This window comes from Ips typographus, linkage group LG10 (assembly GCF_016097725.1).
Source record: "Ips typographus isolate SLU linkage group LG10, UJ_Ityp_2.0, whole genome shotgun sequence".
In the NCBI taxonomy this organism is placed as follows: Eukaryota; Metazoa; Arthropoda; class Insecta; order Coleoptera; family Curculionidae; genus Ips; species Ips typographus.
Window position 1 is genome coordinate 4,040,865 of NC_138431.1, and position 21,465 is coordinate 4,062,329.

General features: G+C 34.3%; 1 protein-coding gene across 7 annotated transcripts in view; it reads right to left on the reverse strand.

Moving 5' to 3' along the window:
* The window catches only part of sv (paired box protein shaven), a 215,024-nt gene that overhangs the window by 83,140 nt on the left and 110,419 nt on the right, over positions 1 to 21,465 (reverse strand). The window contains exons 1-2 of one of the 7 annotated variants that reach the window (XM_081987660.1): positions 4,984 to 5,283; positions 2,508 to 2,760 (exon numbers count right to left, since the gene is read on the reverse strand). The exons of 4 other annotated variants lie outside the window; for them this stretch is intronic. In XM_081987660.1, the coding sequence (XP_081843786.1) occupies positions 2,508 to 2,562 (55 nt within the window). In that variant the 5' untranslated portion in view covers positions 2,563 to 2,760; positions 4,984 to 5,283. Of the gene's footprint in view, positions 1 to 2,507; positions 2,761 to 4,983; positions 5,284 to 17,239; positions 17,435 to 21,465 lie in introns of those variants that run through there. 2 more of the 7 variants (XM_081987662.1, XM_081987661.1) reach the window with 2 other exon arrangements.

Sequence of the window (21,465 nt, forward strand, 5' to 3'; positions counted from 1 at the left end):
TTTGTTTGAAATGGTTAAAGTTTTTCCCGTCAGTTAGGTTATGTGTCATTTTGACGTATCTGTCAAGATTACCGAGTTGGTTTAAAGCAGACAACAGTGTTTTGTTACTGTACTGCAAAATTGACATAACTCCCATTATAAACGTTCTAAAGGGATGATTTTTGTTGGAAGGGTAGTTCAGACTGTGCCACAGGTCCAAAAGAAATAAAATGCGCGGAGATACAAAAACTAGTTTTTGATTAAGGAAAACGAGGATTGCATTATTGAATTTATGCGATTTATTAAATTGATTGAGTGACAAGTTGACCACCTGTCACCGAATAAGATAAAGCGGAAACATTACACCCCAACACAAACATAATCCCACTTATCGGCGGAATACACCCGTTCAAATAAGGCCACTTAACCGACACATGTCGATGATTCTTATCTGGTGGTTATCAGTCTAATCTAAAACACTTTCGGGGGTTTTCAAAGGAAACGGACGCCCCTGATTGTTTTTAGGGGGTGCGAACTGGTGGATTATGATGAGCTTTTATTTTTATTAGCACCCTCGTATTAGGGTAATACGACCAAATAATGAATATTGGTAGCCTTAAGGGTTGTCTCAAAACACTTTAAGTATTAACTTGTATATTTCCAAAACGGTTAGAGATATCGCAACTTGCATGGGTGGTTAGAACCTTTCGGGGGTAATTTTTTGTCGTAATAATTTATACTAAGTGTACCAAATAAGAAAGTTATTCATGATCAAATGAATGAGTATATAAAAAAGATAGAAGTCAAATTTTGTTAAATTGTTAGTCAAGTTTGACGCTCTGTAGGTGCCATACTAAATAATCAACCAATCAAAATGTATACACCGTTGGAAAGCCCATTTCATTGGCTATCCTCTGATGTATAACAATTTATACTAAGTGTACCAAATAAAAAAGTTATTTAGGATTAAGTAAATGAGTGTATAAAAAAGCTAAAAGTCAAATTTCGTTAAATTGTTAGTCAAGTTTGACAGTCTGTAGAAGCCATACTAAGTGACCAACCAATCAAAGTTTTTATACCATTGGAAAGCCCATTTCATTGGCTATCCACTGATGTATAAAAATATATACAAAGTGTACCAAATAAGAAAGTTAATCAAGATTAAATGAATGAGTGTAATTGTCAAATTTCGTTAAATTGTTAGTCAATTTTGACGCCCTGTAGGTGCCATACTGAATGATCAACCAATCAAAATGTATACACTGTTGGAAAGCCCATTTCATTGGATATCCTCTGATGTATAACAATTTATACTAAGTGTACCAAATAAAAAAGTTATTTAGGATTAAGTAAATGAGTGTATAAAAAGCTAAAAGTTAAATTTCGTTAAATTGTTAGTCAAGTTTGACAGTCTGTAGAAGCCATACTAAGTGACCAACCAATCAAAGTTTTTATACCATTGGAAAGCCCATTTCATTGGCTATCCACTGATGTATAAAAATATATACAAAGTGTACCAAATAAGAAAGTTAATCAAGATTAAATGAATGAGTGTAATTGTCAAATTTCGTTAAATTGTTAGTCAATTTTGACGCCCTGTAGCTGCCATACTAAAAGATCAACCAATCAAAATGTATATAGCGTTGGAAAGCCCATTTCATTGGCTGTCCACTGATGTATTTTAATATATACTAAGTGTACCAAATAAAAAAGTTATTTATGATTAAATAAATGAGTGTATAAAAAAGCTAAAAGTCAAATTTTGTTAAATTGTTAGTCAAGTTTGACACCCTGTAGAAGACTTACTAAGTTACCAATTAATCAAAGTTTTTATACCGTTGGAAAGCCCATTTCATTGGCTATCCACTGATGTATAAAAATATATACAAAGTGTACCAAATAAGAAAGTTAATCAAGATTAAATGAATGAGTGTAATTGTCAAATTTCGTTAAATTGTTAGTCAAGTTTGGCACCCTGTAGAAGCCATACTAAGTGACCAACCAACAAAAATTTATATACCATTGGAAAGCCCATTTCATTGGCTGTCCACTGATGTATAACAATTTATACTAAGTGTACCAAATAAAAAAGTTATTTAGGATTAAGTAAATGAGTGTATAAAAAAGCTAAAAGTCAAATTTCGTTAAATTGTTAGTCAAGTTTGACAGTCTGTAGAAGCCATACTAAGTGACCAACCAATCAAAGTTTTATACCATTGGAAAGCCCATTTTATTCGCTATCCACTTATGTATAAAAATATATACAAAGTGTACCAAATAAGAAAGTTAATCAGGATTAAATGAATGAGTGTAATTGTCAAATTTTGTTAAATTGTTAGTCAAGTTTGACACCCTGTAGAAACCGTACTAAGTTACTAACCAACAAAAATTTATATACCATTGGAAAGCCCATTTCATGGGCTATCCACTGGTGTATAACAATCTATACAAAATTCATCAAACTACCAAGTTATTTGGGATCAAATGAATGATTGAACCGAAGATCTACGTAATAACAAATTACTTACACGTATAGTACTCCATCATATTTTGGTTGTACCGGTAGGCTGTAGTGAGATCCATTGCGGATCCACTTCTCAGCAATAGACCAGCAGCTAAAGCAGTCGAATCCAGTTTGGATCACTTCTGGCGAACGATTTGCGTGAATTTTACAGTTTTTTTTACAAAATTGCATTCACGAGACGTAAATTACAGTTTTCGGCACAAAGTTTGTTGGTTTGGACATTTTTATTGCACTAAACTGTCTCTTGTCAAAACGTCCTGAAGGAGGTGAAAATATGCGATGATAAGGCAAATTCAAGTGAGTTTGTTTCGCTTTTTTAACGTGGAAATGATCAGAAAACTGATAATTCATCTTGATAGTCTCAGAACAAGTTTGTCAAGCAATTTTCAACTTTTGAAAAGCATTTTCAAAGCTTCCAGACCACTTTTTGGCTAAAAACCCAAATTTTTAGCTTCTAAGACAGCTTTTCAGCTTGCAACAAGATAATGATAGTTAGAAAGTTTGAAAATTGACCTGATAGTCTAATTACAACTTTCTGAGTCATTTTCAACGTTTTAGAAGCAATTCAAAGCTTCCACACAATTTTTTTGAACTGGAAATGTAAAAATTCTTCACAAAAACCATGAAATGTTGACTTAAAACTCTAAATTTTGACTTTCAAGTCAAATTTTAAGGCTACCAACAAGGAAATAATAGTCAAAAACTTTGAAAATTTACTTGATAGTCTAAATTTAAGTTTCTGAGTTATTTTCAACGTTTCAAAGGCAAATTTTACGTTTTCAGACTCATTTTGAGCTGAAATTGTAAAAATCAAAGGCAACAATCATAAAAATTGACTAAAAACCTTAATTTACTACATAAACTTTGAAAACCTAACCTAATTTTTAACGTTTTAGAGGGAAATTTAAAATTTCCAGCCTTCAATCCTCCGTAAGTCGGGTAAAAAGCAAAATTCAGGGAAATGTTAAAGAACAAAAATTGTAGGATATTTAATTTGCTACAAAAACCTAAGAGGGGTATTTTGTCCTTAAGGGCCTCAGAAGGGAGATTTTTGCTTAAAAAGATTTAATAAGGGCAAAGTGTCCTGAATGTCTACTCACAGAAACTTCAATCCCCCGTAAGTCGGGTAAAAAGCAAAATTCAGGGAAATGTTATAGAACAAAAATTGTAGGATATTTAATTTGCTACAAAAGCCTAAGAGGGGTATTTTGTCCTTAAGGGCCTCAGAAGGGAGATTTTTGTTTAAAAAGATTTAATAAGGCCAAAGTGTCCTGAATGTCTATTTACGGAAACTTCAATCCCCCGTAAGTCGGCTAAAAAGCAAAATTCAGGGAAATGTTAAAGAACAAAAATTGTAGGATATTTAATTTGCTACAAAAGCCTAACAGGGATATTTTGTCCTCAAGGGCCTCAGAAGGGAGATTTTTGCTTAAAAAGATTTGATGAGGGCAAAGTGTCCTGAATGTCTACTTACAGAAACTTCAATCCCCCGTAAGTCGGGTAAAAAGCTAAATTCAGGGAAATGTTAAAGAACAAAAATTGTAGGATATTTAATTTGCTACAAAAACCTAAGAGGGGTATTTTGTTCTTAAGGGCCTCAAAAGGGAGATTTTTGCTTGAAAAGATTTAATAAGGGCAAAGTGTCCTGAATGTCTACTTACAGAAACTTCAATCCCCCGTAAGTTGGGTAAAAAGCAAAATTCAGGGAAATGTTAAAGAACAAAAATTGTAGGATATTTAATTTTCTACAAAAACCTAAGAGGAATATTTTGTCCTTAAGGGCCTCAGAAGGGAGATTTTTGTTTAAAAAGATTTAATAAGGCCAAAGTGTCCTGAATGTCTATTTACGGAAACTTCAATCCCCCGTAAGTCGGGTAAAAAGCAAAATTCAGGGAAATGTTAAAGAACAAAAATTGTAGGATATTTAATTTGCTACAAAAACCTAAGAGGGGTATTTTGTCCTTAAGGGCCTCAGAAGGGAGATTTTTGCTTAAAAAGATTTAATAAGGGCAAAGTGTCCTGAATGTCTACTTACAGAAACTTCAATCCCCCGTAAGTTGGGTAAAAAGCAAAATTCAGGGAAATGTTATAGAACAAAAATTGTAGGATATTTAATTTGCTACAAAAGACTAAGAGGGGTATTTTGTCCTTAAGGGCATCAGAAGGGAGATTTTTGATTAAAAAGATTTAATGGGGGCAAAAAGTCCTGCAAAGTCTACTTACGGAAATGTCAATGTAACTCGGTTAAAAAGCAAAATTCAGGGAAATGTTAGAGAACTAAAGTTGTAGGAAATTCAATTTTCTACAAAACCCTAAGAGGGACTTTTTGCCCTTAAAGGCGTCAGAAGGAAGTTATTTTCCAAAATTAAAAAATTAACTTTACTGAAAATTTCGGTTAATTTACGCACATTTTGGCGTGCGGCAACCAAAACCAAATATCTCAAAAACAGTTTTTGAACCTGTAAGTGACACAAACTCACATGAATTGCCCATAAAAACCGCACACTTTAAAAGAACACTTTTTGGCACTCGAACACTTTTGGGACAAACACCGGACAGTTTTTGAGATACCGGCAAAATTCGCGCTTCTCCGGACGCGTTTCGCAAACCCGGACTGACCAGAAAACGGGACTGAAATCCCCGTTTTTCGGGATGGGCGGAGCCAAAATCAGATAATTTTGGGACGTGTCACAGCGGTTGGGAAGTTAACAAGTAAACCGGGCTCGCCATTTGAAATTGCACCTTTCAGGGACTTTTTCCACCCAACCAACACTAATAATCGGGAAAACTATTTTGATTTTTTCCCTAAAACTACTTAAAACTATTTACTAGTGTCAAGAAAAAAAGTCACGTGGTTGTACAGTCAAGCTGCGTGCGATTGGCCAATCAGCGTTAAGGGGGAGGGGCGGACGCTCCCTAAAGGCGTCGGTAGCGTCCGATTTACCCTTGTACAGAAAAGGAAAGAGGCATTTTTAGATTAGTTTCCGATGCGTATGGGTGCGTTCGTTTTTTTCTTGCGTTCACTCTGTATAAGCAAAATTAACTGATTTCCACGCAGAGCTGGGCGAAAGTATTCTTTAAAATACTCGATTACAGTACTCGGTTAAATTAATTATACTGGGTGATTGAAAAACTTGACTTTATTGCTAACTTTTTGCACTCTTGCATTTTTCTTGCCTCCGCCACTGTTTTCGAGTTATTTGCAAAAGTAGTTTCTTTCTAAGTACACCCTGTATCTTAGGGGGTTTACATAATAAGGCCGAGTCATTTGTCAACTGTCACTTTTGTGACGTATGTATTTACCGTGTGTCCAAGTACCACAAATGTCACAACTGTCAAATGTCACCAAAACAGGACGTCAAACTATAAAACACACACATCGTCAATCTGGATGTGAAATATTGATTCTGTAGTTGCAATTTACAGAAATGCAGCTTAGGGAACAATAAGTGTCACTTGTCGTATGTCAACTGTCAAAACCGTTTTTCCATCGAGCTATAAAACGCACTTCTAGCCAAGCTAACGTAAAGTGTGATATTTTGCAGCTCTACGAGCAGAATTCAAGTCTGTCTAGGACTGGACTGTCAAAATACCTTGAAATCTGTCAAAATTTTTTTAAGAAACATTTGACAGCTGTCACGCGTCTGACAGAACATCTGCAAACATATAAAATACAAGCAAAACAGTAAACTAGTGCTTGTAAGCAAATTGCACAGTGAGCTTTTGACAGTATAGGGCGTTGCCTGACATAGTCAAGTCACTTGTCAACTGTCACTTAAGTGTCAAAAAACTAAATCAGAATGCACGAGCGAAGATTGAGAGAGAAGAGTTTCGACAATTTTAAGCTTTGACATTTTTCAAAAAATTTACAGTTTTCACTTTTTATTTTGGCACTTTTTTTACGTCAAAATTGGTGGTTTTTTATTGTTTTTTTTTTTCATTTTTTATTAAGTGGAAAAGAGAGAATTTCATGGGCTTTTGAACGGTTTTTAAATGAACTTTCTAACCTCTCTAATAACGGAGTTACAGTCTGTCAAAGTAAACACCATGCATTGCACTGAAAGAACTTGAAGTTACTAAGTTCAATGTAACTTCAATCCAAGGGCAGTTACGATAAAAAGCGTGGTTACATGATTTAAAGAGAATTTTACGGGCTTTTGAACAGTTTTTGAATAAAATTTGTAACTTATCTAACAACGGAGTTACAACCAGTCAAAGTAAACACTGCATTGCACTAACACAGACTTCAAGTTATTTAAGTTGAAGCTAGTGTAACTCCATTCTAGTAACAGTTACAGTAAAAAGTGTAGTCACGTAATTTAAAGAGAATTTTATGAGTTTTCGAATGGTTTTTAAATGAATGCTGTAACTTGACTAACAACGGAGTTACAAACTGTCAAAGTCAACACTGCATTGCACTGTAAAACTTTAAGTTACTGTAATTTCAAGCTGGAGTAACTCCTCACCAGAGACAGTTATGGTAAAAAGTGTGGTTACATGATTTAAAGAGAATTTAACGGTCTTTTGAACTGTTTTTGAACGAACTTTGTAACTTTTCTAAAAACAGAGTTACAACCTGTCAAAGCAACTTGGAAACGTTTACTAAATTTAGGCTCGTTTAACTTTAAATCTATTTAGCACTATTGCAGGTTTTGACAGAATAATATGTAAGTTTTGAAAAGGACGCTTTTGGCTACAATTTGGTAAAAACTCGGTCGCAATACCTGTCAAAATAGCTGAGTTACCAGCTGTCAAAATTTTGAAAACCAGGTTTAGTCCTATTTAGATTAATGGTAGTTTTTGACAGAATAACCCAATTATTTGACAATGTTTGTAAGGAAGTTATATGTCACTTTAAAGAGGATACTCTTGGCTACAATTTAGTTAAAACCCGGTCACAATACCTGTCAAAATAGCTGAGTTAGCAGCTGTCAAATTTTAAAAAATACTGGTGTAACTCTATTTAGAACAACAGAAGATAACCCAATATTTGACAATGTTTGTAAGGAAGTTATATATCGTTTTAAAAAGGACACTTTGGGCTACAATTTGGTAAAAACCCGGTTACAATACCTGTCAAATTGGCTGAGTTACTAGCTGTCAAAATTTTGAAAACCAAGTATAGCCCTATTTAGATCAATGGTAGTTTTTGACAGAATAACCCAATTATTTGACAATATTTGTGAGGAAGTTACATGTCGTTTTAAAGAGGACACTTTGGGCTACAATTTGGTTAAAACGCGGTCACAATACCTGTCAAAATAGTGGAGTTACCAGCTGTCAAAATTTTGAAAACCAGGTTTAGCCCTATTTAGATCAATGGTAGTTTATGACAGAATAACTCAATTATTTGACAATGTTTGTTGGGAAGTTATATGTCGTTTTAAAGAGGACACTTTTGGGTACAATTTGGTATAAACCCGGTCACAATACCTGTCAAAATAGCTGAGTTACCAGCTGTCAAAATTTTAAAAACACTGATTTAACTCTATTTAGAACTATTGTGGTTTTTGACAGAATAACCCAATTATTTGACAATGTTTGTAAGGAAGTTATATGTCACTTTAAAGAGGACACTTTGGGCTACAATTTGATAAAAACCCGGTTACAATACCTGTCAAAATAGCTGAGTTAGCAGCTGTCAAAATTTAAAAATACAGGTGTAACTCTATTTAGAACTATTGCTGGTTTTTGACAGAATAACCCAATTATTTGACAATGTTTGTAAGGAAATTATATGTCGTTTTAAAAAGGACACTTTTGGCTACCATTTGGTAAAAACCCGGTCGCAATACCTGTCAAAATAGCTGAGTTACCTGCTGTCAAATTTTTAAAAACACAGGTTTAGCCAAAAACCGGGTTGGGGTGAAAAAGGAGTGAATTTAATCCACTCTGTATGATTAGTGGTATTTGAGTGGTGAAATAATGATCAACAAAATTTCGCCCAGCTCTATATATTACCTTGGTCTGCAGCTCTATGCGCTAATAGAGCCGTGGCAGAAACATAAAGCGAAACAGAGGCAGGATAATTCAGGAAGGTCCTTTGTGTAAGGATCAAAGCCGAATGAATCCCGGCAGCCACTTAGTTTAATGCGTGTCCTAATGCATGTTTAATGCAGTTTGCGGTTTTCCCGTTTTCGTCTTTGAAATCATAATTTGCATATTGCACATACACGCGAAACCTTTGACGACGCACTATAAGACACACTCACACCGCACAAAAAAAAAACTGGTACTGAATGAATTACTACGTTTCGGATCAGGTCGAAAAATCCAGTTTCATTCATGGATGAAGGGCTTCGTTCCCATAACGTGTCGAATTACTGTGCACTTTTCGCGATTGTAACTGTGATACTCTTGGAACTCGCCCGGTAATTGATATTGCTGTGTGAATTGGCCTGTTTCGGGGTGTTTGGTGACTTAAAAGATTGTGTCAATGCGAAAAAAAAAATGATCCTCTGGTGTTTCAACTGTATTGTTCCACCACGTAATCTCGAATGTCCTTTAAAGCAGAAAATGTGTTTTCAGTCTGAATTCGCATGGTTTTCCAAGCGATTTGTGTGAAAATGACATTCCAGACAATGGTTCTAGCCACATTGCAAGTTTCAACCAAATAACTCTACTAGTTTTCGAGATATTCACAAAAAACCTCTACTAACACACTCAAACTGATTTTTCTAGACAGAGCCATGTTTATTTTGAAGTTTGACTGTTGTGACGTATCGTGACAGTTATCACGTGACACTGACTGACTTTTCAGGTTAACGGTTGCATCACAACTGTCAAAAAAACCTTTCCATAAAACTGTAAAGCCCTTTCATCCATTGAAACATTAAAAAAGCTTCACTCTTGTAGGTCTACAAGCTGACTGAGGCCCAGTTTGACAGTTGACAGTTATCACGTGACACCCAGACACTTTTTTGACTGATAACAACTGTCAAAAACCCTACTTCCGTAAAGCAAGTACAAGTCAATTTTTCCTTTAAGACATTAAAATGAGCATTAAAACCGACTTGAAAGACACATTTTAAGCCTTCAAGACAGTTTTCATGGTTTCAAGTCAAATTTGAAGACTTGGCCAATTGAAGTTAGCCTGGAAATTGACTTGAAAAACAAATTTCAAGGCTTGAAAACAATTTTTATTGATTGGAAGCCTTCTGGCTTGAAATTAGTCTCAAAACCATTAAAACTGTCTTGAAAGACACATTTCAAGTCTTGTAGACAATTTCTTTTGATTTGAAGTCAAATTTTAGGGCTAGAGCATTGAAAACCATGAAAACTAACGCAATTCAAGCCTTCAAGACAATTTTCATGAGTTTGAAGCCAAATTTCAAGACTGGACCATTGAAATTAGCCTGAAAACCATGAAAACTGACTTGAAAGACACTTTCAAGCCTTTAAGACTGATTTTATGGGTTTTAAGTTAAATTTCAACACTAGAATATAGAAATTACCTTGAAAACCATGAAAACTGACTCAAAAGACAAATTTTAAATATTTTTAAGCAAACTTTGATGGATTTGAAGTCAATTTTTAAGACTGGAGACTTAAAATTAGCCTAAAAATCCCAAAAACTGACTTAAAAAGCACATTTTAAGCCTTTAAGACAGTTTTTATGAGTTTGAAGCCAAATTTCAAGACTGGATACTTGAAATTGGCCTGAAAACCCTGAAAACTGAATGAAAAGACAAATTTTAAGCCTTTAAGACATTTTTTTTGAGATTGGAACCAAATTTCAAGACTAGAGCTTTGAAATTAACTTGAAAACCTTGAAAAGTGACTTAGAAGACAAATTTTAAGCTTTCAAGACAGTTTTCATGGGTTTGAAGCCAAATTTCAAGACTAAACCTTTGAAAATAACTTGAAAACTGACTTAAAAGACAAATTTTAAGCCTTTAAGACAGTTTTCATAGGTTTGAAGTCAAATTTCAAGACTAGACCATTGAAATTAACCTGAAAATCCTTACAACTGACTTAAAAAGCAAATTTTAAGCTTTCACGACAGTTTTTATGAGTTTGAAGCCAAATTTCAAGACTGGACCATTAAAATTAGCCTGAAAACCCTAAACACTGGCTTCAAAAGCAAATTTTAAGCCTTCAATGCAGTTTTTATGAGTTTGAATCCAAAATTGAAGAGTAGAGCTTTGAAATTAACTTGAAAACCTTGAAAAGTCACTTAAAAGACAAATTTTTAGCCTTCAAGACAGTTTTTATGAGTTTGAAGCCAAATTTCAAGACTAGACCATTGAAATTAACCTGAAAACCCTAAAAACTGACTTCAAAAGCAAATTTTAAGCCTTCAAGACAATTTTTATGAATTTTAAGTCAAACTTCAACTCTTGAGCTTTGAAATTAACTTGAAAACCTTGAAAAGTAACTTAAAAGACAAATTTTAAGCCTTCAAGACAGTTTCCATGGGTTTGAAGCCAAATTTCAAGACTGAACCATTGAAATTAGTCTGAAAACCCTAAAACTGACTTCAAAAGCAAATTTTAAGCCTTCAAGAAAATTTTTATGAATTTTAAGCCAAATTTCAACTCTTGAGCTTTGAAATTAACTTGAAAACCTTGAAAAGTAACTTAAAAGACAAATTTTAAGCCTTCAAGACAGTTTCCATGGGTTTGAAGCCAAATTTCAAGACTGAACCATTGAAATTAGTCTGAAAACCCTAAAAATTTACTTAAAAAGCAAATTTTAAGCCTACAAGGCAATTTTTATGAATTTTAAGCCAAATTTCAACTTTTCAGCTTTGAAATTAACTTGAAAATCTTGAAAAGTCATTTAAAAGACAAATTTTAAGACTTCAAGACAGTTTCCATGGGTTTGAAGCCAAATTTCAAGACTGAACCATTGAAATTAGTCTGAAAACCCTGAAAACTGACTTCAAAAGCAAACTTTAAGCCTTCAAGACAGTTTTTATGAGTTTGAAGCCAAATTTCAAGACTAGAGCTTTGAAATTAACTTGAAAACTGACTTAAAAGACAAATTTTAAGCCTTCAAGACAGTTTTCATGGGTTTGAAGTCAAATTTTAAGACTAGACCATTGAAATTAGCCTGAAAACCCTAAAAATTGACTTAAAAAGCAAATTTTAAGCGTTCAAGGCAATTTTTATGAATTCTATCCCAAATTTGAAGACTAGAGCTTTGAAATTAACTTGAAAACTTTGAAAAGTGACTTAAAAGACAAATTTTAAGCCTTCAAGGCAATTTTTATGAATTTTATCTCAAATTTCAAGACTAGAGCTTTGAAATTAACTTGAAAACTTTGAAAACTGACTTAGAAGACCAATTTTAAGGCTTCAAGACAGTTTTCATGGGTTTTATGTCAAATTTCAAGACTGGATCATTGAAATTAGCCGGAAAACCCTTACATCTGACTTAAAAGACAAATTTTAAGCCTTCAAGGCAGTTTTTATGAGTTTGAAGCCAAATTTCAAGACTGGACCATTAAAATTAGCCTGAAAACCTTAAAAACTGACTTGAAAAGACATAATGCAAGCCTGCATGACAGTTTTCATGGACTTGAAGTCAAATTTCAAGACTAGACCATTGAAATTAGCCTGAAAATCCTGAAAACTAACTAAAAAACTAATTTTAAGCCAATTTTTATGAGTTTGTCTGCTATTTCCTGTACAGAGATGGCGCAGCTTTGACCCCAAATATCTCAAAAACTGTACCATTTTTGTATAACACTTATTACGTCATTTTACAGCCTCTAGTTTGCGCAATTCAATGACGTAATAGCATACAGGGTGTCCAATTTAAAATAGTCGAGTTTTAGTGCTTTGAATAACGCAGCACACGAATCGACCTAATATTATACAGAGTGTCTCAAACTCGCTAAAACTCATATTTATTTGATTTTTTTGTGCCACTTTGTATAATGTGACCTTTGCCTCTTTAATATACTTCCTGTAATTGATCATCTTTTCTGTTATTAAGAGGGTACAAGTCCAATCATACCTCTCTGTCAGATTACATTTTCTTCCTTCTAATCAGAGCGAGTTTTCGCTTTGAAACGTTAAATTTTCCGGACTGGATCGATGATTTTACTGAGTGTATGCAAAAATTGGCTTTGTCCGATCGATTTGTACCAATCAGATCGCGAGAAATAGCAAATTAGTAACTATTAAAGCACATTTTCAGGTCCCTGGCGATTTAAACCCCCATTAAAGGAATTCAATCCTGTTTTGCTGCAAATTCCACCTTAATTTGGTTTTTTAATAAACCAGAAGAAACAATAACAAATTTCCCATTCAATCAACGTTAAATCAACGTAATTCGATTAAGTCATCGAGTAATCAAGTGGATATAAACACGTCAGGTCCGTCCATATGGTGCTTATGGTTCAGTGAGCCTAAAAATATGACGATTTCGAGGGTTGGGGTGCCCATTTAGGGTTTTTCGGTATAAATGGGACAGATTTTCGTCTGTCACTTTTGCAACGAGTCAATTATTCCCCGTCGAGTTGATTATAGTGCTGACGTGGTGAAGTAATTACGTAAATAATGGGCAAAAGGGCAAGTTAGAAAATTTGGTTTCAATGAGACACCCTGTATATTACATTACGTCACTGTATGGCGCAAACTCAGACCTACAAAATGACGTAATAAGTGCTATACAAGAATGGGACAGTTTTCGAGATATTTAAGGTCAAATTTGCTCTTCCAAGCGAATAACAAACATAGTAGGTGTTGCTATTACTTAAACAATTTTAGTTAGTTTTGAAATTAAAATAACGCATTTATTTGACAACTTTGCTTCTAGAACTATACAGGGTGGTTTAAACAGAATTTAACGGTTCACAATTCGGTAAAAAAACCAACTCGCTAGCTGTCAAAATAACCGAGTTACGGGCTGTCAAAGTTGGGCTAACACATTTTTGACAGTGATTTTATTCTTGACACTTTATATGAAATAATTCGCTAATTTGACAACTTGGCTACCAGAACTACAGAAAGTAATTTAAAGAGAATTTGACGGCCTACCTGCTGGTGGAAAAAGCAACTCTCTAACTGTCAAAATAGCCGAGTTACAGGCTGTCAAAGTTAACGTAACTCATGTTTAACAGCAATTTTACTCCTGGCGTTTTAATTCAAAATAACTCGCTTATATGACAATTGGTCCACCAGTTTATACAGGGTGATTTAAAGAGAATTTTACGGCCTACAGGATGGTAAAAAAACCAACTCTCTAACTGTCAAAATAACAAAATGACGGCCTGTCAAAGTTCAGTTAGCACATGTTTTACAGTGATTCTACTCTTGTCACTTTAAGTCAAAATAACTCGCTTATTCGACAACTTTAGTACAGACATAATAAAAAGTAGTTTAAAGAGAATTTCACGGCCTACACGATGGTAAAAAAAATCAACTTTCTAACTGTCAAAATAACCGAGTTACGGGCAGTCAAAGCTGAGCTAGCACATGTATGACAGCGATTTAACTCTTGACACTTTAAGTGAAAATAAGTCACTTATTTGACAACTTTTTAAGCAAAACTATACAGAGTGACTTGAAGAGAATTTCACGGCCTACACGATGGTAAAAAAATCAACTCCATAACTGTTAAAATAACCGAGTTACGGGCTGTCAAAGTTAAGCTAGCACGTGTTTGAGGGTGATTTTATTCTTGACACTTTAATTCAAAATAAGTCACTTATTTGACAACTTTTTTAGCAAAACTATACAGAGTGACTTAAAGAGAATTTCACTGCCTACACGATGGTAAAAAAATCAACTCCATAACTGTTAAAATAACCGAGTTACGGGCTGTCAAAGTTAAGCTAGCACGTGTTTGAGGGTGATTTTATTCTTGACACTTTAAGTCAAAATAAGTCACTTATTTGACAACTTTTTTAGCAAAACTATACAGAGTGACTTAAAGAGAATTTCACGGCCTACACGATGGTAAAAAAATCAACTCCATAACTGTTAAAATAACCGAGTTACGGGCTGTCAAAGTTAAGCTAGCATGTGTTTGAGGGTGATTTTATTCTTGACACTTCAAGTCAAAATAAGTCACTTATTTGACAACTTTTTTAGCAAAACTATACAGAGTGACTTAAAGAGAATTTCACTGCCTACACGATGGTAAAAAAATCAACTCCATAACTGTTAAAATAACCGAGTTACGGGCTGTCAAAGTTAAGCTAGCACGTGTTTGAGGGTGATTTTATTCTTGACAATTCAAGTCAAAATAAGTCACTTATTTGACAACTTTTTTAGCAAAACTATACAGAGTGACTTAAAGAGAATTTCACGGCCTACACGATGGTAAAAAAATCAACTCCATAACTGTTAAAATAACCGAGTTACGGGCTGTCAAAGTTAAGCTAGCACGTGTTTGAGGGTGATTTTATTCTTGACACTTCAAGTCAAAATAAGTCACTTATTTGACAACTTTTTTAGCAAAACTATACAGAGTGATTTAAAGAGAATTTCACGGCCTACACGATGGTAAAAAAATCAACTCCATAACTGTTAAAATAACCGAGTTACGGGCTATCAAAGTTAAGCTCGCACGTGTTTGAGGGTGATTTTATTCTTGACACTTCAAGTCAAAATAAGTCACTTATTTGACAACTTTTTTAGCAAAACTATACAGAGGGACTTAAAGAGAATTTCACGGCCTACACGATGGTAAAAAAATCAACTCCATAACTGTTAAAATAACCGAGTTACGGGCTGTCAAAGTTAAGCTAGCACGTGTTTGAGGGTGATTTTATTCTTGACACTTCAAGTCAAAATAAGTCACTTATTTGACAACTTTTTTAGCAAAACTATACAGAGTGACTTAAAGAGAATTTCACGGCCTACACGATGGTAAAAAAATCAACTCCATAACTGTTAAAATAACCGAGTTACGGGCTGTCAAAGTTAAGCTCGCACGTGTTTGAGGGTGATTTTATTCTTGACACTTCAAGTCAAAATAAGTCACTTATTTGACAACTTTATTAGCAGAATTATACAGAGTGACTTAAAGAGAATTTCACGGCCTACACGATGGTAAAAAAATCAACTCCATAACTGTTAAAATAACCGAGTTACGGGCTGTCAAAGTTAAGCTAGCACGTGTTTGAGGGTGATTTTATTCTTGACACTTCAAGTCAAAATAAGTCACTTATTTGACAACTTTTTTAGCAAAACTATACAGAGTGATTTAAAGAGAATTTCACGGCCTACACGATGGTAAAAAAATCAACTCCATAACTGTTAAAATAACCGAGTTACGGGCTGTCAAAGTTAAGCTAGCACGTGTTTGAGGGTGATTTTATTCTTGACACTTCAAGTCAAAATAAGTCACTTATTTGACAACTTTTTTAGCAAAACTATACAGAGTGACTTAAAGAGAATTTCACGGCCTACACTATGGTAAAACAATCAACCTTCTAACTGTCAAAATAACCAAATTAGGGGCTGTCAAAGTTGAGTTAGCAAATGTTTGACAGTGATTTTACTCTTGTAACTTTAACTGAAAATAACTCGCTTATTTGATAACTTTACTACTAGAACTATACAGGGTGATTTATAGAGAATTTCACGGCCTACACGATGGTAAAAAAATCAACGCAATAACTGTCAAACTAACCGAGTTAGAGGCTGTCAAAGTTGACGTAACCCATGCTTGACAGAAATATCGCCACTTGACACTTCACACAGTCAATTATTTGACAACTTCGCTACCCGAACTATAAAGGGTGATTTAAAGAGAATTTCACGACCTACAGGATGGTAAAATAATCAACCTTCTAACTGTCAAAATAACCGAATTAGGGGCTGTCAAAGTTGAGCTAGCACATGCTAGACAGCCATTTTACTCTTGTAACTTAATCTGAAATAACTCGCTTATTTGATAACTTTACTACTAGAACTATACAGGGTGATTTATAGAGAATTTCACGGCCTACACGATGGTAAAATAATCAACGCAATAACTGTCAAAGTAACCGAATTAGGGGCTGTCAAAGTTGAGCTAGCACATGCTAGACAGCCATTTTAATCTTGTAACTTTAACTGAAAATAACTCGCTTATTTGATAACTTTACTACTAGAACTATACAGGGTGATTTATAGAGAATTTCACGGCCTACACGATGGTAAAATAATCAACGCAATAACTGTCAAATTAACCGAGTTAAAGGCTGTCAAAGTTGAGCTAGCACATGCTAGACAGCCATTTTACTCTTGTAACTTTAATCGAAAATAACTCGCTTATTTGATAATTTTTTTACCAGAACTATACAGGGTGATTTATAGAGAATTTCACGGCCTACACGCTGGTGACAAAATCTTTTCAATCGGTGGAAAAATAACAGAGTTACAGGCTGTCAAAACTCAATTTTGTGTATTAGACGAAATCCTTTTTGCCTACGCAATATCAGTGTGTAATTGGGCAGCAACACCCGGTATTAATCATAATAATGATTAAGTGAAATTAAAATGAAAATTCTGGCTCAATCTGGGCAGGAGACAGCGCCCAGTATATCAAGCCCCCCCTTCCCCTGCTCTGGCTCTAAAATAGAGCATCTCTTCACGCTCCGCCGGCCCTTCCTTTGATAATTTATGGCCCGTTGCCCTTTTAAGGGAAATGTCAAACTTTGTATTAAAATTGATCCCCACGAAATTCAAATTTTCATCGTATTAACCGGGCTTTATACAGGGTGGTGTGCGCAACTCGTGACGTCAATAAATCTCTAGCTAATTTACATTTTGCTCTCTATTTCCTATTACTTACCTAGTAAATTAGTGCGGTTACCCTGTACACTCATTGCTATTCACTGACACTGATCATGTTTGTTTTGGTTGAAACGATTGGAATTTTACGGTGTAAACACACTTTTGTGCCCAAATAACTGTAAATTTAGATATAAATCAAGTGCGTGTTTCAATGCAACAATATTCACACTAGCTACACTGTTGTTTAGCCAAAATATTGTTTGACAGCTGACACATAGAGCGCAACTGTCAAAATCCTGGTCATAAAGCTATCAAGTGCTGCTTTAAGTGATATTTTGCCTTCACTGAAACCAGATTCATCTCAAACTACTTTATACGTCTATAAGTGAAATTTTGACGGTTATAACACGACAGTTTAATTAGAATGTTATTTGACAGCTGTCACATAGAAAGCAACTGTCAAAATTCTGATCGTAGAGCTATAAAGGGCTGCTCGAATTGATATTTTTCCACCACTAAGGTTAGATTCATCTAAAGCTGCTTGATACGTTTATAGTGAAAGTTTTGACAGTTGTGACACAGTTTTTAAGTCAAAATGTTATTTGACAGCTGACACATAGAGCGCAACTGTCAAAACCCTACTCGCAGAGCTCTAAAGTGCTGTTTGGAATGATATTTTTCCAGCACTAAGGTTAGATTCATCTAAAGCTACTTGATACGTTTATAGTGAAAGTTTTAACAGTTGTGACACGGTTTTTAAGTCAAAATGTTATTTGACAGCGGTCACATGGAGCGCAACTGTCAAAACCCTACTCGTAGAGCTCTAAAGTGCTGTTTGGAATGATATTTTTCCAGCACTAAGGTTAGATTCATCTAAATCTACTTTATAGGTTTATAGTTAAAGTTTTGACAGTTGTGACACGGTTTTTAAGTCAAAATGTTATTTGACAGCTGACACATTGAGCGCAACTGTCAAAACCCTACTCGCAGAGCTCTAAAGTGCTGTTTAGAATGTTATTTTTCCACCACTAAGGTTAGATTCATCTAAAGCTACTTGATACGTTTATAGTGAAAGTTTTGACAGTTGCGACACGGTTTTTAAGTCAAAATGTTATTTGACAGCTGTCACATGGAGCGCAACTGTCAAAACCCTACTCGTAGAGCTCTAAAGTGCTGTTTGGAATGATATTTTTCCACCACTAAGGTTAGATTCATCTAAAGCTACTTGATACGTTTATAGTGAAATTTTTGACAGTTGTGACACGGTTTTTAAGTCAAAATGTCATTTGACAGCTGTCACATGGAGCGCAACTGTCAAAATCCTGCTCGTAGAGCTCTAAAGTGCTGTTTGGAATGATATTTTTCCAGCACTAAGGTTAGATTCATCTAAAGCCACTTGATACGTTTATAGTGAAAGTTTTGACAGTTGTGACACGGTTTTTAAGTCAAAATTTCATTTGACAGCTGTCACATGGAGCGCAACTGTCAAAACCCTACTCGTAGAGCTCTAAAGTGCTGTTTGGAATGATATTTTTCCACCACTAAGGTTAGATTCATTTAAAGCTACTTGATACGTTTATAGTGAAAGTTTTGACAGTTGTGACACGGTTTTTAAGTCAAAATGTTATTTGACAGCTGACACATAGAGCGCAACTGTCAAAATCCTGTTCGCAGAACTGTAAAATGCTGTTAGGAATGATATTTTTTTACCACTAGGGTCACATTCAAGTAAAGCTACTTTATAGGTTTATAGTGAAAGTTTTGACAGTTGTGACACGGTTTTTAAGTCAAAATATTGTTTGACAGCTGACACATAGACCGCAACTGTCAAAACCGTGCTCATAGAGCTATAAAGTGCTGTTTGGAGTGATATTTTGCTACCATTCGAACAAGGGATAACTCAAATTATCTCATACGTCTCTACTCCAAGTTTTGACAGTTGTGACACGGTTTTTAGGTCAAAATGTTATTTGACAGCTGTCCCATGGAGCGCAACTGTAAAACTCGGCTCATAGAGCTATAAATAGCTGCTTGGAGTAATATTTTGCTACTACTTGAATAAGATACATCTAAAGCTGCTTTATACGTCTATAATGAAAATTTTGACAGTTGTTTTGTGGTTTTTTTAGTCAAAATGTTATTTGACAGCTGACACATAGAGTGCAACTGTCAAAATCCTGTTCGCAGAACTGTAAAGTGCTGTTTGGAATGATTTTTGTTACCACTGGGAGTACATTCATGTCAAGCTACTTTATAGGTTTATAGTGATAGTTTTGACAGTTGTGACACGGTTTTTAAGTCAAAATGTTATTTGACAGCTGACACATAGAGCGCAACTGTCAAAACCTTGCTCATAGAGCTATAAAGTGTTGTTGGAGTGATATTTTGTTACCACTTGAACAAGGGATAACTCAAATTGTATTATACGTCTCTACTTCAAGTTTTGACAGTTGTGACACGGTTTTTAAGTCAAAATATTGTTTGACAGCTGACACATAGAGCGCAACTGTCAAAATCCCAATCGTAGAGCTATTAAGTGCTGCTTAAATAACATTTTGCCTCTTTTCTCTCAAGAAATTAAAAACATTTTTGAATCTAAATATCTCAGAAACTGTAAACATTTTGTGTTACACTATTTAGGTCACTGTGTAGGTTTTGACCAACAGAATCAACTGGCCATAAAATATACAGGGCGTCCCATTTAAAATAGTGGAATTGTGTGGATTTGAACGGAATGACAACACTTTCAGCACTATTCACTCTAAATATCTCAGAAACTGTAAACATTTTGTATTACACTATTTAGGTCACTGTGTAGGTTTTGACCAACAGAATCAACTGGCCATAAAATATACAGGGTGTCCCATTTAAAATAGTGGAATTGTGTGGATTTGAACGGAATGACAACACTTTCAGCACTTTTCACTCTAAATATCTCGGAAACTGTAAACTTTTTGTTTTTCAAATTTACTTGGAGGCAATAAATTACATTTAGCCAAAAGACCGCACAAGTAGAAAGTGACATAATATCCCTCAAAATGTACGAGGATCATTTAATATGTCGCCCGTACCGACGATTTATAGGTCGATGGTAAAAAGTACCTTTTACACACTTTTCGGTTTTATTTTAATAAACCCGGTAATTAAACGTGACAAGGGCGGTAAAATGTCGGAAGTTGTGTAAACGTGCAACATTTTACGCACGTGTGCCTTTTCGGTTATCATAATTCACCCATAAGTTAGTGTCAGTGCGGTGGTATTTTCGTAAAACTGGTATACAGGGTGTCCAAATAATAATAAAAGCCATATTATTCCATTTTGACCGTTACAGTAGTGTAAAGTTTGTAGGTGAAATTAATTTTATACTATATACAGGGCGTTCAAAATACTTTTTCAAAAAAAAAAAAACAAATTGACTAATTTTATTATTAAATAAAAAAAAAACAAAAACCTTCTCAAACTGAAATTTGTCATTTTTGCGGTCACGTGACTGTACTACAATTTAAAGTTCAAATTTTCGAAATGTTCAATTGTGAATCTTCGCAAATTTAATAATAAAATAATAAATAATTAATAATTTAATTTAATTTAATTTTTTTTTAGGTTAAATTAATTTGATACTATATAAAGGGCGTTCAAAATATTTTACAAAAAAAAAAAAAAAAAAAATGACTAATTTTATTATTAAATTAAAAAAAAAAACAAAAACCTTCTCAAACTTAAATTTGTAATTTTTACGGTCACGTGACGTGTCAAAATTAATAAAAGACTTAATAAAATTTAAAAAATAATTCTTAGTGTCACGTGACAATTTAAAGTTCAAATTTTCGAAATGTTCAATTTTAAACCTTCGCAATTTTATTTTTTTTTTTCAGTCACGTGACCGTTTCAAATTTTTCAACTTTACGACTTAAAATTGAATTGTTCTAGTCACGTGGCCGTATTTTTTTGGATACGATTTAGTGCACCAGACCTGTCAAAGTCAAAATTTCAATTATAGGACAATTTTGAAGTTTTTATCATAATTTTTAATATCACGTGACTGTTCGCGATATGTCAAAATTTTGAATTTTCCGACTTTCTACAGATTCAAACTGATTTTTTAATGTCACGTGACTGTACTAAAACCAATTATCTCGCAATATTTAATAAACTGTAAACCTAGGCAATTTTGAATTTTTATAGTCACGTGACTATTTTAAAATGTCACAATTTGGCACTTTAATGATTTACTGAAGTTAAAATTTGAATTTTTATGGTCACGTGAATCTGTCAAAATAGATA